Source organism: Mesoplodon bidens (assembly GCF_964165515.1).
Source record: "Mesoplodon bidens genome assembly, chromosome: 1".
NCBI lineage: Eukaryota > Metazoa > Chordata > Mammalia > Artiodactyla > Ziphiidae > Mesoplodon > Mesoplodon bidens.
Window position 1 is genome coordinate 62,908,791 of NC_138176.1, and position 17,943 is coordinate 62,926,733.

The 17,943-nt window shown below is 44.2% G+C and overlaps 1 protein-coding gene across 7 annotated transcripts in view; it reads left to right on the forward strand.

The window, feature by feature from the left end:
• Nucleotides 1-17,943, forward strand: part of LDB2 (LIM domain binding 2) — a 391,983-nt gene that overhangs the window by 319,145 nt on the left and 54,895 nt on the right. For all 7 annotated transcript variants that reach the window (XM_081236872.1, XM_081236873.1, XM_081236871.1 and 4 more), the window contains exon 5: nucleotides 2,487-2,570. In XM_081236872.1, the coding sequence (XP_081092998.1) occupies nucleotides 2,487-2,570 (84 nt within the window). The remainder of the gene's footprint in view (nucleotides 1-2,486; nucleotides 2,571-17,943) is intronic.

Genomic DNA, 17,943 nt, shown 5'->3' on the forward strand with positions numbered 1-17,943 from the left:
CTCCCTCCTTTGTTTCTGAGTTTGGTGCATTGTGAGCCTTTTTAAAAAATAATTTATTATTTTAAACTCCAAATTGAGGTTACCTCAATAAACAGTTTGTACTTTTCTTAAATTCCATGCAGTCATTATCAAGTACTGGTCTGCCTGGGCTAATAAACATGTTATGTATAAATGGGCAAAGAAATAGAACAAAGAGCAAGAAAAACATTTTCCAGTTTTGATTAGAACCATCCGACAAGACTCGGGGCTCACATACCTCCGATCCGTGTCCATGCCCCTCCTAACCACAGCGCCGGGAAGGGGCAGAACACCTGGGATCCTCTTGGTTGCATTTGGCCATAAATCACATCAAATTTATTGAGCACAAATGAGGTGCAAGGGTGGATTTGATGACAATCTAGAGAGATTTTTAAAGGTAAGACTTGGTAGGAACTCATCAGGTCAGTCCCTTAAGAAGGAGTCACATAGCATCAAATTAAATAAATCCCTCTTCCAGAATGCGCGATGCAGCGGTTTCTGCGAAAATGCTTTGGAGCAAAATCAGACTGAATGAGCCTGATTTTTAAGACCCTGTACAATGAAAAGAGAATACAGTTACAGTAGTGAGCGTTTACTGGGTGTTTGATACGCAGGGCCTGTGCTAAGCATTTTGTACACCTTATATTGAGTCCCTACAGTAACTCGAAGAGGTGAATTGTTATTACTCCTATTTTCTAAGTAAGGAAATGGAGGCTCAGATAGGTTTAATAAGTTGTCCAAGGCTTTTCAGCCCAAAAGGGACAAATGAAGATTTCGATTCAGCAGGTTCTAACACCCAGGCTGAGAAGCTATCTGTCTCCCCACTGTTCATACCCAGGCTGTCTCCCCAGGCCTTTGTCCTCAACATCCTCCTCCCATCTGGTTTGTCCAATCTCTACCCTTTCCATTGACCCTGTGCTTTCTGCTGTACACTTGAGTGCTGTACACTTGAGTACTACATTTTTTTTGCCCATCCATGCCCAAGTCCTCCTCAATTTTCAAAGCCCAGTTCACATCCTCCACTCTCCTTGAAGCAGTCTGGAATAGCCATTCTTATTAGTCTCAAAATAGACAGAGAAGCAGCAGCATAGAGTAGTGGTCAGGAGCCTGGGCCTGAGAACACACGGGTTTGAATCCCTGTTCCTGTGTGACCTTGGGCAAGTGACATGACACCTCTGTTCTTCCAGTCCTCCGTCTATAAAATGGATATAGTAATAGAGCCTGCCTCAGAGGACTGGTTTGAAAATTAAGACACATAAGCACTTAGGCCAGTGCCTGGCACATAGTAGGACCTCTGCAAGTATTTGTGATTGGCTATTAGCAACAATGGCCACGATGAAAGCAAAAATATCCTTCCGTGGGTTTATTATCGTCCTGTCTTCCAACTGCAATGTGAGCTCCTTGAGGTCGACCACAACTATTTGATGCATGGCTACAGAACCAGCTCTTCCTGGAACCTGGAAAGGCTTCAATAAATACCAGTTCCATGTCCACAAAGGATCCCCTTTCCAGAAATTGACATGAAAAGTGACAAGCTCTGTTTCTCCTGCATTTTATTTATATACACAAAGCCAGTTGGTTGTATCACTGTGAGGAAAATTAAAGTAAAAAAAAAAGAATAAATTAAGGTGTTGGTATAACCTAGATGGTCTCATGAATGCAGATGTGGAGACAAAGGGATGTTTACTTAAGATTTCCTCTGTTTAGCAACAGTTTATATTAATTAAAAAAGAAGAAAAGACAAACAGAAAGAAAAAGCATCAACTAAGAGACACTTTACATTGGAATCCAGAAAGAATTTTCATATTTTTCTTGTCAAACTGAACATTGGGGGTGGCCCACAAAACATTGCATCGTTTTTTTCTGTGGCTGATACTTTGGAAAATATTATGCATACCCTTGCAGTCCTGCAGGATGAAAATTGTTGAAGACATCTATTTCTAGCCTCTGCTTAATGAGAAGGAGAGTTAGAATTTTTTAATATATGTGTATATTTCATGGCAGTTGCAAAGTTTTCACATTTAGTCCTCGGCTCCAAGCTGTTAAAAACAACACTGTCACAATACGCAGCAAAGGCCAGTCCTAAAGTATGGCTCTGCCAAATCCAGACCACACCTTCCCTCGGGGCAGGGAAGCGGCAGTGCCAGGGACCTTGGAGGTGTCCTGGGTGGACTTAATGACCCTCCTCCTGAAGACACAGGGCCTCTCACAGAGGAAGTAAAGTCATTTCTCCCATCTGACTCAGTTTGATTCTCTCCGGCAATGGGTCTTGCACCACTAATCCAAAAGTGTCCTTAAGTGTCATATGCAAATGTCTTCAAAATGTAAATTAAATTATCTCCAGCAGCCTACCCCTCTGAGAAAAATTGACAAGGTGCAGATTGTATTTCTTAGCAGCTGTAGCACAGTCGAGGACTTTGTTGGTACCATCTTACAGGGATAAAATATATGATTTTTTTCCTGTTTAGGCACAAGATCCTCAGGTCCTGGATCAGCTGTCCAAAAATATCACCAGGATGGGGCTAACAAATTTCACCCTCAACTACCTCAGGGTAAGACCAATGGGTTGATTATATTTCCTGTTGAGTTTGAATTTAGAGGTTTATATGTATCTTGAGCCAAGGAATTAAAATGAGGTAATATAGCAAAATACGTATATCTTTTTAAATTTATTTTATTCAAGTATAGTTGATTTACAGTGTTGTGTTAATTTCTACTATACAGCAAAGTGATTCAGTTATACATATATATACATTCTTTTTCATATTCTTTGCCATTATGGTTTATCACAAGTATTGAATATAGTTCCCTGTGTTATACAGTAGGACCTTGTTGTTTACCCATCTTATATATAATAGTTTGCATCTGCTAATCCCAAACTCCCACTCCACCCCTCCCCCACCCTTGGTAACCACAAGTCTGTTCTCTATGTCTGTGAGTCTGTTTCTGCTTTGTAGAAACAGAAAATTCATTTATGTCATAGTTTAGATTTCACATATAAGTGATATCGTATGGTATTTGTCTTTTTCTGACTTACTTCACTTAGTATAATAATCTCTAGTTCCATCCATGTTGCTGCAAATGACATTATTTCATTCTTTTTTATGGCTGAGTAATATTCCATTGCATGCATGTACCACATCAACATTTGCAAATGTTGATGGACATTTAGGTTGTTTCCTTGTCTTGACAATTGTGAATAGTAGCACAATATGTATGTCTTATACCACTGTGTGTGTGTGTGTGTGTGTGTATTTGTGATCAACAGATGATTGGGTTTAATTAACAAAAAGCATCAAACCTAGACTTTGTCAGTGTTGAGCTTCTTCTCTCTGTTTGTATGACTCCTGGAATAAATTATTCAAAGGCTAGCAATGTCTCTTTCATAAAATGCTTTGGCACTACGTCCCTTCTGATTGTCTCAAGTTTCCAATGTGCTTTTGTTGAGTTCACAGCCTCTTTGTCTGTACCCAGGGGCCAGTCACCTATGAGGAGGCTCGGTGTGCCCTCCAGAGAGAGTCCCTTGAAGAAATTCACCTCGGTGCTATAACACAGACATTTATTTCTAAGGCTTCTTAGGGACTCTCTGTGTAACATGTAACAGATTTTCTGGTTTAGATATAAAGTGAATTTTTATTTTAAAAAAATTAAATGTTAGGCAAAACTCTCTGCCCACATAACGTTTACAGCCTCCGTATTTGGTCTAACAGGGTAACATATATCACACTGGTTTTTAGTGTGGAATGGCAGTCATCACATTGCAAGTAGAGGATATGGTTTCCTTCATAAAGCAAGCATTGTCTTCCAGAGTCAACACGAAGGCAGTGGCCACAGTCCACATTCCTTTGCCTCTGGGTTGCTGGCTTCCTTCACCACTGTGATGTAGCAGACCACTTCTCCAGGGCCCGACCCCATCATAATATTTATGCTATTGTTTCTTTAGCCTTAAGTGCAGGTTTGTGAATTTTGTTTTGTATTCACAATCCTCTAAGTACAATCATGTTTGCATACATTGAAATGCTGAAATGTCCTGGCCAGACTTCCTCCTCTGTAAGTGAAGAATAATTTGGACAAATGTTTCCAAGTCATGCCCTCACTGCAATGTGCCAGGCACTGGGCAAGATGCTGAAGATTCAAAGACAAAAGTCGTTGCACCTGTTATCAAGAAATGTCTTCCTATGAGAGTCAGACCCATAAAGACAGAACATTATATGCAAAATGGTGAATACCATGATAGAAGTTTCCAGATGAAATTATGGGAGTACAAGATAGACATTTCAGAAGAATCAGTCAGAGAAGGCTTCGTGGAAGAGATAATGCCTGTGTAGTGTGTGAAAGAACGAATAAAGTTAAACCAGAGAAAGGAGGAGGAAAGACATTTCCATCAGAGGGAGCAGAAGTTAGGGGATGGAATTCCAAGCAGTCTGTTGATGCTGGGACATGAAGGGAGTTGCCAGGAGAAATGGGAGAGAGAGTTAGTTGGGAGCCAGGTCTTGGAGCAACTGGCTGCCTGGGCTACAGGGCCAGGAGCCTCTGAAAAGATTAAACACGAGGATGGCAGTGTCCCCTTCTTGGGTGAGCGAGAAGAGTCTCTTTCTATTCAATTTAGATGCCCCAGAGCCAAATCCAGACGTGGCAAAAGCCAGAGTCAGCTTCACTTCCTACCGCCTCACCCCCAGCATGCCCACCACTTTGGCAGCCCTGAGCCAGGGCGTTCTCCACTAAACAGCCCCCTGGTTCCTGCTCAGAGGAAAACCAGAGTCTGCCCAGGAGGGTGGATCCAGAGGGGAGTGCTCCCAGCCAAGGTAGCCGAGGCTATGTTCTCCTAAACCTCCAGGCTCTGCATTGAGAACTGTTCCCCCATGGGGCTCCTGGCACAGTGGGAGTGGGTAGCAAGGTCTGGGCAAGTGAGGGTCTGCATTGCCGTTCCAGCCACAGGAATTCAGAAGGATGCCCTACACTGCTGGGCATTTCTTCTTGTCAGGAACCAGGAGAGATTTAGTTTAAACATCTGAACATGCCTCTCCTTAGGTGGATCAAGAATTTCCACACTATATACCCTCAGCTGACCTCACATAGGAATCTGGGACTTTGGAGTCTATCCTAGACTTGGTCGCTAACTCTCTGCTGAGATCTTGGACAGATCCTTTATTACATCTTTTAGCTGCATTTAACACAGAGAAATAAAGGCTGAATTTCCTGCACCCTACCCACCCCCTGCCCCCAGTTGCTCTTATTGTCATCAGTAAAACTGTGGCCTTCACCCTGGGGTCAACAAGGCCCACTGGTCCCCACATCTGCAGTTCTCTGCTTCCAGCCCACAAAGAGTGAGGACATCACACATGCAGAGGGAGAATGACACAGGGAACCGTGTATGGTTTGGGGCAATAGAGAGTAGCGTTTCCAAGGCTACCATCTGAAGTAGCTGCAGGCTCTGCTGTCTGTACACGTCCTGATGTAGCTGGATGTCACAATGGCCCACGTGCACCAGTACCTTCCCCACAAGAGAGCTGGCACAGATGGTGTAAGTAAAGTCAGTCACCCAGCTTTAAGCCCCCAAATGGCAGAACCAGGACTTGAACTCTAGAATCTATGTGTTTCATGGTAAAACTGCTGGCTTTCTAGTAAGAAAGTAGAATGATAGTTTTTTTTTTTAATTTTTGTATTGAAGTATAGTAGATTTACAATGTTGTGTTAGTTTCAGGTGTACAGCAAAGTGATTCATATATATATGTATATGCACACATATATTCTTTTCCAGATTCTTGTTTATAGATTATTACAAGATATTGAATATAGTTCCCTGTGATATACAGTAGGTCCTTGTTGTTTATCTATTTTATATACAATAGTGTGGATCTGTTAATCCCAAACTTCTAATTTATCCCTCCCCCCTTCCCCTTTGGTAACCATAAGTTTGTTTTCTATGTCTGGGAATCTGTTTCTGTTTTGTAAATAAGCTTGTTTGTACCATTTTTTTAGATTCCACAAATAAGTGACATCCCGTGATATTTGTCTTTCTGTTTGACTTAATTCACTTACTATGATCATCTCTAGGTCCATCCATGGTGCTGCAAATGGCACTATTTCATAGAATGATGATATTGATAGGAATTGGGTCATGTCTTTCCTGCCTTGATGGGGGAGTCGGCGTCTCTCACTGGGTCCTTAACCTACTTCGCCAAAAGTAATATCAGCTCCTGGTATGGTTTAATGGGAGAATTAAGTAAGACAATCCACGTAAAGGGCTTAGCCCAGAGCCTGGGGCAGAAAGTACCCAGTTAATACTTATTAATAAATATTGTCATATTTATTGAGTACCTGCTGGGTGTCCACCATTGTTCTTCATACTGGAATCACTTAGAGCAACATGGCATCTGGCTCTCTTCTCTCACCCTGGTCCTCCCAACACTACTTGATTTCCCCGGCTCATGCATCTTGGTTCAGTGGCCATTTGCCTTTCTTGCCTCCACTCACTCCATCACTTACTCATCTATTGATTGCTTCAGGACACTTACTGAGCCTGTTCTGTCTTCCTGGCTGTGTGCCAGATGCTGGGCCTTCATCGTGGAGACCTGGCCTCCTTCCTAGGGTCTTGCTCACAGGCTGATGGGCAAGGCCGGCAGGGTGAGGTACGCTACAGCTCCAGGGAGGCATGCTGACATGGAGGGATGTGCAAGGCCCATGGGAGCCCAGGGAAGGACCCATGGGTCTCGGGAAGATGGTCAGGATAGAAGCCAACCTCCCATCAGCAACCCCTCTGGGCAGCTGTGAGCCACTTGGCAAATCATGGCTGAGCAGATTTTCAAACTCAGAATCCAAATCCAGGACACACGGGCTTCCATGATGAGACCTGGCCTGATCAGTGGTCGCTAAGAAGGAGAAATAGAAGTTATTTCTTCATTTTAGAACCAGAATCTAAGATTTCCCTGGTACTCTTATCACCTACTTTTGTAAGACAGTTGAGCAGTCAGAAAAACCATTTATTTATAAAACTGCTTGAAAACCTGGAGCTCCCCCATCCTTCTGAGGAACTCAGCCTTTGTCTCAAGCCTCAGAAAGTCAGGTGAAGTGTCGTTTAAATAGAGTTAATGAGGAACTCCCATAACTATGCCCAGTATCTGAAGAAGAGGTCAGACGTTTTATGTTGACAAATATTAATGCAAGGCCTTCTAAATCAGTAGAAGAATTTGAAGAATCAATGCGTCCTGCTTTGGAAAAGAGGAATGGAGATTTTAAATACTCCAGACATCTGAAATTTCAGTAAGCTTTGTCTTTCATGAAACGAAATTAAGCAATACAGAAGGTAAGCAATTATAATCACCTAGCTTTGCCAGAACAAGTTCATTTATTCCCAAGAAATTCCGAATCACTCTCAGGGCAGCCTGCCTTCAGGGAATGTGCAAAGCCCAGCAAGGCGGCTCCCCTGTTTGGAGGAAGGAGCCTGCGAAGCACAGCAGCCCAGCTCCAGAGCTTGTGAACACAGATGATGATGCTGGTGTGCCGGGCAGCACTCTGCTGGGGACTCTGGGGACCTGATGCTTTTGAAGTGACCACAGAACAGCCGTTGTCATTTGATTTGAGTTGTCAAGCTGCCTGCGTTCCCTCGGGCACATCCCAGCACATCAAGGTTGGAGGTGCACAGTGCTTGGAGGCCAATGGCTGGTTCACTGGTCCCTGAGGAGCAGAGGCTGGAGGTGGCCAAGCAGAGATGATGCCCTGAGCAGGTGTGGCCTCACTTCCTCTGGAGGCCACTGTGGTGACCTCTGGGAGGCCAGGGCTTACTGACTGAGTGTCCCTGTGGTAGTTATCTGGGCTGGGGCTGGGGCTGGGAACGGACCTGCAAAGTGAGTGGCTGTTAGGCATCCCAGAAACCGGGTAGTGTGTTTCACAAAACGTGCCCACCGTCTCCTGGAGAGGGAGTCATTTCCTAACGTGGGTGTGATGGTGCCCCTCAATCAGTGCATTCTGGTGAGGGAACGAGAGAGGGGAGAAGGTGGTGGGATTTCAGGAACGTGTCCTTTACCATGTTTGCTGGACACAGCAGTAGGCCCTGCTGTCCCTGGTATTCCTTGAAGAGGGCACAGGAAGGCCGGGTGCCCTTGAAGAGGTCAATGAGACCTGCCCGTGGTGCCTCATCAGCTCCCCCCAGATCCCCTTCGCCCATTATTCACTGTTTATTCCACAAGCAGCTATAAAACACCACTCGTGTGCCAGGTCTCCAACACCCTTAAAGAGATCACTGCCTGGTAGGGGAGAAAGAAAAAACATGTGCTGGGAGAGAAATCTGTCCAGGTATAGTGATGCACATAATGCTAGCTAACATCACTGAGCACTTCCTGTGTGCCAGGCATGCAGCTGTGCTCTGTGCAGGGAGTCTTTTTTTTTTTTTCTTGGTACGCGGGCCTCTCACTGTTGTGGCCTCTCCCGTGCGGAGCACAGGCTCCAGACACGCAGGCTCAGTGGCCATGGCTCACAGGCCCAGCCGTTCCACGGCATGTGGGATCTTCCCAGACCGGGGCACGAACCTGTGTCCCCTGCATCGGCAGGCGGACTCCCAACCACTGCGCCACCAGGGAAGCCCAGAGAGTCTTTTTTTTAACACAACAACATTACGGGACTCCTGTTAGTCCTATCTTGCAGATGAGGAAACTGAGGCACAGGGAGGTAACTTCCCAAAGTCACAGAGCTGGTGAGTGGCAGAGAAGGGATTTAAACCCACGGTCTGACTCCAGGTACAAAGGATGGAGAAGTTGTTGGATGGCGGGTGTGGAAGGTATAAGTCTTCAAGGAGGAACTGGCCCTTGAATTGATTCTGAAAGATGAGTAGATGGTCCCAGACAGACAAGACAGAGGGTCAGCCATGAGCAGAGAAGGATGCAGTAAGCTGGGGGGCTGGGGGAACACTAGACAGTTCCACATGGCTAGAATGTAACTTTTAAGTTTGTTTAAGGAGTTTGGGGCTTCCCTGGTGGCACAGTGGTTGAGAGTCCGCCTGCCGATGCAGGGGACACAGGTTCGTGCCCCGGTCCGGGAAGATCCCACGTGCCGCGGAGCAACTAGGCCCGTGAGCCACAACTACTGAGCCTGCGCGTCTGGAGCCTATGCTCCGCAATAAGAGAGGCCGCGACAGTGAGAGGCCTGCGCACCGCGATGAAGAGTGGCCCCCGCTCGCCGCAACTAGAGAAAGCCCTCGCACAGAAACGAAGACTGAACACAGACCAAAATAAATAAATAAATAAATAAAAATTTGAAAAAAAAAAGGAGTTTGCGTCCAAAATGTACAGCTTAGCTGAGTGCTATAGTTCTAGAGAAAGTTTTGTCCTGGAAAGAGCATGGCATGGTCCAGGGAAGCATCTCATGCTGAGTCCTGGGCTAAGGGGTCAGACAAACAAGAGGATGTGTCAGAGGACAGCCACTTGCTAGCTTTGTGACCGTGGGAAAGTTACTTGACCTTTCTGAGCCTCTTTCCTTATCTGGGAAATGGGATGTAACACCACCCTCGCTGGATTCCAGTGAGATAAATTCATGTGGCGCTCCCTTCTCTTTGCCAAGTGCATTCTCGTAAAGGTCTCTGGTCCTTTCTCCTGGGTAGAATCAAGTCTTTCAGGTCTCTGGTCCTATCTCTTGGGTTGAATCAAGTCATTCACTAGATTCCCCTGTATTCAGAGTTATGAGAAGAGCTCTCGTGGGTCAGCACACCCAGGAGTCTCATCCTTCTTTAATTCTCGACTTTCATTTCATCAAAGTGAAAGCCCTTTCTAACTCAGGGTTTGAAATTGCCATCATTTCAAATTTCTCATATGCAGTTCTTATATGTGAGTGTTTACTGTATGCAGAAACTGTTTTCTTTAAATAGGTTTAAAGAATAAGACTTTAAAATTGAAAACGAAGTAATTGACATCTGTTCCATTTCCTATCCCATAGAAGGAATGAGGGTTGGTAATGCAGAAACCCTGTCGGTAAGCATTTAAAGGAAACCGCCACAAACCTCTGGCTTGGCCATGAATGGAATGTGCCATTTTCATTCATCTCCCATCAACAGCAGAGTGGACAATCCTTGCCCACTGGATACTATAGGGACAACACTGGGTAGTTTGGCTTTGTTTTTAAATTTTAAATCAATCATGTAACCAAGAGACTTTTGGGGTGGCATCTACTATGTTCCAGGCTCAAAAGGGCCAGGACAGGGTGTTTATAAGAATGGATAAGGCACATTCCCTTTTGCGGGGAGTTGAAGACACTGTTAGAAGTAGGTCTGCTTCCAGTTCACATTGTCCAGCCTCAGCTGGGGACCTCAGGTCATCCCAGAGTGTTCCTCCTCTCCTAATAGCCTGAGGATACCCATCCTTGTTGGTCTCAGCAGGTGACTTAACTTGGACTTGTTTACAGTTTCTAGTGCCCTCGTCAAGTGCTCTCCTTCTGACTTTGGCACTCTAGGCCCTCCGTGATGGGGCCTCTGCAGCTTCCCGGCCTCGTCCCACATCCCTTCCCCATCTCACATATCATCCTGTGGCCACACAAACCGCCTGCACTTCCCCGAACTCGTCATGCCCTGTTGCTACCATGCCTTGACTCACTGCCTGCAACACTGTTCCTACCCTTCCCTTCCATCCAGTTTTCCCAGGCTAGCTTCTCCTCATCCTTCAGGACTCATCGGCCATCACCTTCTCTGAGAATTTCTCTCTGACTCTCAGCAGGAGCAGCTGCCCCTCCCCTGTGCCCCTGGTGCTTTGCACACATGATCTCCTGCTCACCTCTTGGTAGGTCCTGCATAAGAATTGTCACTCCATGCATCTGTCTCCTGTGCTAGACTGAGAGCAACATAAGGTCAGATTATCTTGTATTTCTAGGGCCTCACAAGGTCTAGATCATGATAAGCACCCAGTAAATGCCTCTTGAATGGATGGTTGGTGGATGGGAGCTTGGTAAATGGAAGACTAGATTTTGAATGACATACACACACCAAAAGTAATAGAACTCGGATGAATTCACCTGCCATACAGTATTTAAAAAAAAAAATGTGTGATTCATTTTCAGAGTCACTACCTAGAACTTCACCATGAAATCTAAAGAGAAGTAGAGTTGAATGCATCAAGGAAATGAAAGAAACATGGCATGGGGCCTCCAGATCGCTCTAGTGTGCAAAATTCCCACTTAAAATACTCAGACTTCCCAATGTCAAATTTTTATTCTAATACCACTACTTCTATTTGCTCTGAATCAGCATTTAATTTTCACTCTAAGTGCCATTATGCCCTTCTCATTATTTTGGAAATGTGTTCTTTCAGATCTCGAGGACACATTTCCTAATGGGAGATTATTTTTGCCTATTTTCTTTGGCCAGCTTTTCCTGATGCTTGGATACACAAACGTTTTTAAGCATTATGTTTAACGCAACTGTAAAACATCTTGTTATCCTGTATCCCAGCCAAAAGATATTTTCTTTGTGTTTCCTCTTACTCTTTATCCATCTAATATGCATAATTTCTGCATAAATGTAATCAGTATACATACAATTTCTTAATGTTATTTGGTAAACACTTTTGCATGTTTCTAGATAGTTATCATATCAGGCACTTATCATTTATCACCCTACAAATATTCCAGGGTGGGGCTAACTAAACTGTTTCTCTAAATGTTGAGAAGTCATATTCAAGTTGTTGCTGTCATTAATACCATTCCTCTAAGGGCCCTTGCCGTGTCCTGCTCTCAGTGGTGTTCTCTGCAGAGGCGGAGCTGTGGAGGCCATGTGGGTAAGAAAAGCAAATGTGCTTCAGATTCAGAGAAATGTGGGTTCAGATGCTAACCCCCCTACGACCCATAACACCCTTGAACTACTCGTTTAAATTCTCTGAATCCCACTTTCTTCATCTGAATATCAGGAAGAATAATGTCTCACAGGTTGGCACAAATTACATTTTATAAGATTAGATGAGTTACAAAGTAGAAGAGCCTGGCACACAGGAGGAACATAATAAACGCTAGTCCCCTCCTGTGCTGTCTACAGCAGTGGATCAGGGCTCCAATTTCACTTTTGCCACTTTCTCCTTCTATGATATTGATTAATAACTGCCTTAATTTCTTGGAGCCCCAGTGTTCTTATGCCTGAGTGATTACGTACATTGTGAATCACAAGAACTGAATCGCAGTCGAGGGTTAAAACGATCATGCATGTGAAGAGCACATGTAACTTGAAATGACTACACCAGGAAGCCAAGTAAGTCTCATTCCGTTTATCAACTCCTATACATTGGTCATGGCCTTGAATTCTACACTGAGATTCTGAAGCCAGATGATAGATGAGAAAAAAAGAGAAGTGATAAATGAATGACATCTGCCGAGGAGGGTGGCAGGAGGGAGTCTGAGGCATGTGCCGTATATTTGAAACCCCCTTTCCAATACAAAGTATAATCATTGTCACTGGGTGTTTTCAATACGATTTATAACCTTTTGTTGTTGTGATTGTTAAATAAATCTACCCCTTAAAAAAAGCAGTGTCCTCAACTGGGAGTGAAAGCACTGAGTTTTCACGGGAATGTTTTTTGATCCTATACCTTTAATTTCCCAAACCAGTGAAAATTTTTGTTGTTGTGACTGTTACATTCTAAAGAACATTGGTCCCTGCATGTAGCTTCTACAGATAGCAAAAGAGTATTGTCCAGTGCCTGGAAGAACTGAGCAATTAGCTTTGGAAAATGACCCTCAACAGAATGACATGATGTGACGACCTCTTGAAGTGGCCGTGGCTGGTGAGCATTTGGAATCCTGCCAAGGTTTTTTTTGGTTTGTTTTTTATTTTTATGAGGCTTGACTGCCAGCCAGGATATTTTCCTTGGTTTTTTGACACGAGAAAGGATTACAGTCCAACCCCCGTTCCTATCTAAATGCCAAGCCAAGCCTGAGGATGGAACAGGATCCTTGCTCAGAGATTGAGATGAACCAGTGTTGCTGGCAGTCACCATAATTATGGGCTGGCACCTGTGCAGACTGCTGACCGTTCACACAGGCACACCAGCAGCACACTCTTACTAAACACTGAAGTTGGTGGCGGGGAAAGAACCATCCCAGCAAACCTCCGGGGCTTCCCACAGGGCCTTCATGGTATGAACCCTCAAAAAGCCCACAGCCTAAAACGTGCTATTCGCTCTGTGGTCCTTGGATCCCTGCAGATTTGCAAACTGTTTGTTACCAGTTTGTGATAAGTCCAGAAAACGAGAATTAAAAACTTTAAAACTACTGTAACAGTCGGACATCACCAAGACATCCAAGTTCATGCAGTGGACTCAACCCACTGACCGGGCTATAGAGCAGTTTAGGTGTGATTCAACTCCCGTGGTGCGTGGCCACCAGTCAAGTGCTGGGAGCACACGTGACCCACCGTTGGACAAGCACTGGCTTAGAGCACTGGTCATGAACTGTATTCAGAGACCGTTCAGAACCACCATGACCATCATAACACCATTAGTTAGCCAGGAACTTCTCGGTTTCTCAATAAAAGGATGAGACAGGAATTATTATCCACATTTTACAGATAAAAATCAGTCAGTGCCTAAGGTTGCGAAGCTGGTCCTGGCAGCAGTGCTTCCCAGGGCTCAGGCCTGCCTGTTCCCCAAGCCCCCTGCACACCCAGTCTTGGTGAGGACAGGCTCCTTGGCCTGGGCCTGCAGGAGAGATGGTGCTTTAAGAGTGAGGAATTTGGCCTCTGAAACAAAGCTGTCCCATCTCATTCTGATTTTTCCACTCCTCCTCCCCTTGGAGAAAGGCTCCATCTGAGTGAAGTCAAAGAAAGGCCTTCTGAGCCATGAGAACAATGCACACATAGAATGAGCAAAACCTGGAACACCCGAAGGGAACTTTTAATTGCATTTGGAGATGGAAAAGTAGTACACGTGACCACATGATAAGGGAATTAAAGCAGTTAACTCTTAAAGAAGTAAAATAACCATAACATAGAGACAGCCCAGTGTTCAGAAAACAGTGATTTCTAAAGTCAAGCCAAAAGAAACGGCTATCAGAACATTAAAAGAAAAAATTACACACACACACACACACACACACACAAACAGTATTTTTACAGAGCAGTCCTAACTGAAAACAATTTCAGAGCCACCCATGCTTCTAAAATTCTTGGCCTTAAAGGTACAAATAGGGCTAGGATTAAAGAAAGTAATTTCCCAGTCTCGGCACTAGAGAAAGAGAAAGAAATTGTTGTTTAACAAGACGCTGAAAATCAGGGGAGATGGGAAGGTGGGAAATGGCAGTCTGGGGGGAAATGGCTGAGGGATTGCAAAGTGAAGTGCAGGACGAAGCCCAGAATTAATGGTCCTGAGAAACAGCCTTCCTCATTGTCTAGAATGGGTAAAAATTGTGTGTCAGGAAAATTCGGGGCAGGGGGCAAGGGGAGAGCTGTTTGAATTTATTTTAATTTAAGAGCACAGGCAGGGAAGTAGCCTGAAAAGTGAAAAGGGGCTAGTAGGTTTCACTGTGTAGCGATGGGGCTCGAGACCTTTCTCTGTGCCCGGTCTCTCTTGTTCTCTAACTTTGCCTGGGCACCACCTCAGTGCCCACAGAAAACTCACATTCCTTAGAGATAGCAACTGTTATTAGATGACCTGACCTCATCACTTGTCCCCAGCAGAGTTCAAGGAGCAGAGCAGGTAGAAAAGAAACAAACTTGTGGGGCTTCCCTGGTGGCGCAGTGGTTGAGAGTCTGCCTGCCAATGCAGGGGATACGGGTTCGTGCCCCGGTCTGGGAAGATCCCACATGCCACGGAGCGGCTGGGCCCGTGAGCCATGGCCGCTGAGCCTGCGTGTCCAGAGCCTGTGCTCCGCAACGGGAGAGGCCACAACAGTGAGAGGCCCGCGTACCGCAAAAAAAAAAAAACTTGTGAAAGGGGGGAAGACACATGAGGTTAAACTCTCCAGTCCTGATCTTCATAAATCCGCTTGGGAGTGGCTGGAAATGTGAACCATAATTAAGAGAAAACAAGTAAATTTTAAAGTGTCCACCATGCCCCTCCCAAAGAAGAGGGGGCAGTGAACTGCGATTGTTGAGTACCTACTATGGGCAAGACACAAACTTGGCTTTATTTAATCCTTACGACTGGTTTGGGAGGTAGGTGTTCATGGCCTCATTTTACAGAAGAAACAGATTCATTGCGGTTCCGGGACTCATCTAAGGTCATTCAGTGGGTAAGTCGCCAGGCTGGATGGGATCCCATGTTGACCTGGTGCCCTGTCCACAGTCATGCTGCAGAAATGTCACCTCCTAACAAGAGCTGGGTTGAAGATTAGGTCAGTCATTTCCACTGAGATGACCAGGCTGTTTTGCCAAATTGTCAACAGAAAATTATCAACAGACAATTGTCAACAGATGCCATGGATGGAGAGCACAGAACACTTAAGCACAGGGAAGCCATTGGCCTGCAAGGCCTTATGCGATCTGACCTCCCTAGCTTCGTCTCATCACAAGCTCCAGTGCCCTGGCCTGATTTTTGCTTTCCAACCTATTAAGTTCCTCTCCAGGGCCTCTCTACTTGCTCTATCATATCATTTATCTAGCTACGGACCCTTGGGCAGTTTTCTATCCTTTCTGTGCCTCGATTTCCTCATCAACAAAATGGTGATAATAATAGTCCCTTACCTCAGTGGGTCATTGAGAGGGTTAAATGAAATGGTACTGGTGGTTAGAATAAAGCCTGGAATGTAGTAAGTCCTCAGTAAATAACATCATCATCGTTGTTGTCGTCATCATCCCCACTGCCTGGGATACTCTGCTACAAGGCTGTCTCACTATTAGTCAGCTCTCAGGACACGTCACTTCCTCCAAAAGGTCTTACCTGATCAGCCAGTTTAAAGTGGGCTCCCCACCTCGGTTATTTCCTGTTGCCTCCTTACCTGGCTTATTTTCCTTGTAGCATTTTTCATCAGTTGAATCGTCCTACCTAATCATCAGTTTTATCCTTTGGTTGTTTCCCTGTCTCTTATGCCTGTCACTGGAATGCAGGTGTTTTGAAAGCGGGAATCTTGTTTCTTCTTCCCTGAATAGAGAACCAACCATTTTAAGCCTACTCAACTTGAGATGTGCTCCTTGAGAAGCTGGAAATTTTAAAGAGCGAACCATTTATAAAATCCCAATTCCAAGTTTTGCCTTGGAATATGGAGGACACTTGTGTGAAGGCTGTTAACCATCCTTGACACCATAGACTGAGCGCCTGTAGCACTTTCCTCTAAGGATTTGATGTTCTTATTTGCAATTATAAACAACCTGTCAGTGAGGGTAGGGGAGGGATGTCATTAACTTTATTTGATAAATGGTACTCATCTATCAAACAAGGGAGATAAGCATGACTTCTAAGGACTTCTAGTCAAGCATTCTAAAAAGAAGGAATACAAAGTAGAAATATTAACAAATACCACAAATAAAGTATTAATAAATCCCATGTTAGAAATGAGGAAACTAAACCCAAGAGGTTCAAGGCTGACCCAAATTCAAGGCTACCTGCCTATTAATATAGGATAGTTTCTGGCTTTCTTTTTGTCTCCATTTGCAGGACTCGTTCACAAGCATTCAATGCACAAATGTTTACTGAGCACCCACTGTATACCTGGGTCTAATCTGGTCCCATTCAATCTATAAACCTTTACTGAGCACTTACTGTATGCTTGGGTCTATTCTGGTCCCATTCAGTCTACAAATGTTTACTGAGCACCTATTGTATGCCTGGGTCTACTCTGGTCTCTAGCCAGCGGATTCCCTATTTGACACTAAATTTTTCTGTGCATGAGAATCTCATATATGTTTCTCCTGATTTCTTTAAAACTTTTCCTAGGCCAATCATAACATAAGACTGGAGGTCTACCTGAGAAGGCAGCTAATTTTTCCCTCATTTCTTGCCTGTTTCCCAAGCTTTGTGAAACAAGGTAGGGATGAAGTGATGCCTTTTCAGTTCAATACTGCCGTAGATCATCATGGAAACTTTTGACACAAGAGCAGAACTGAACTCCAGAAATTTCACAATGTGGCTTTTATAGAAAAAGTATCTGTAGTCTTAGGAATTGATCAAAGAAGTTGTTTTCCTTCCTTCCTTTGTCAATGTCCCTCTTGGGTTCTGCCTATGCTTTACCTACAGAAGGCATTTGTGGTCATCTATTCATATTCTTGAAACGTTTTACCATGAGGGGGAATCTTAAGTGGAAAAATCAAAGTTTTTTTGATGTTAATTAACAGAATTTACAAACATATGCAAAATGGTAGCAACCCTACAATTTACGCATAACCTCTGAGCTTTGGGACTCTTGGTATCTCACTCACAGATGGGAGGTGGAAAGGACAAGTGCTTGCTTTGGAGAAATGTGAACTGTATAGTCTTACCATTGAACAGGGGCCATGCCCTGGCAGTGGGTCTTGGCCATTGTCAATTCCCTCAATACCAGTTGTGTTGCATTGTTTAGCACTGGCTTGCAAAGCAGAAATAGTTCCCCTTTTGTAAAATGGGGTGGGTGTTGTGATAACACCTTCAAAGTTTAAAGAATGTGTGAGGCCACTTATACTAAAATGCTTTGTAAGCTGTAAGGTTCTTTTGCAAAACAGGTATCCCTCATTCGCTATTCAAACCTTCAATGTCCAAACTCTTCTATTCCTAATTCAGGATTAAATGAGTTTTGAAAAAAAAAGTTAAATAAATTTTTCCTTATCCAGTTCAAGCCTACTCGCTATCCAAAACTCAGGAACTAAATTGATTCATGTAGTTCAGTATCCCCATTATTCCAACTCATTCTCTGAATTCTCACTCTCCAAATTTGGAAACCAGGTAGGTTTGGATGTCAAGGAATAATTAAACAAATGGCCACCATTATTCTCACTATCGAGTACAGTCTTAATTTACATAGAAGAAAGTAATTTGGGATTGAATTGTATGA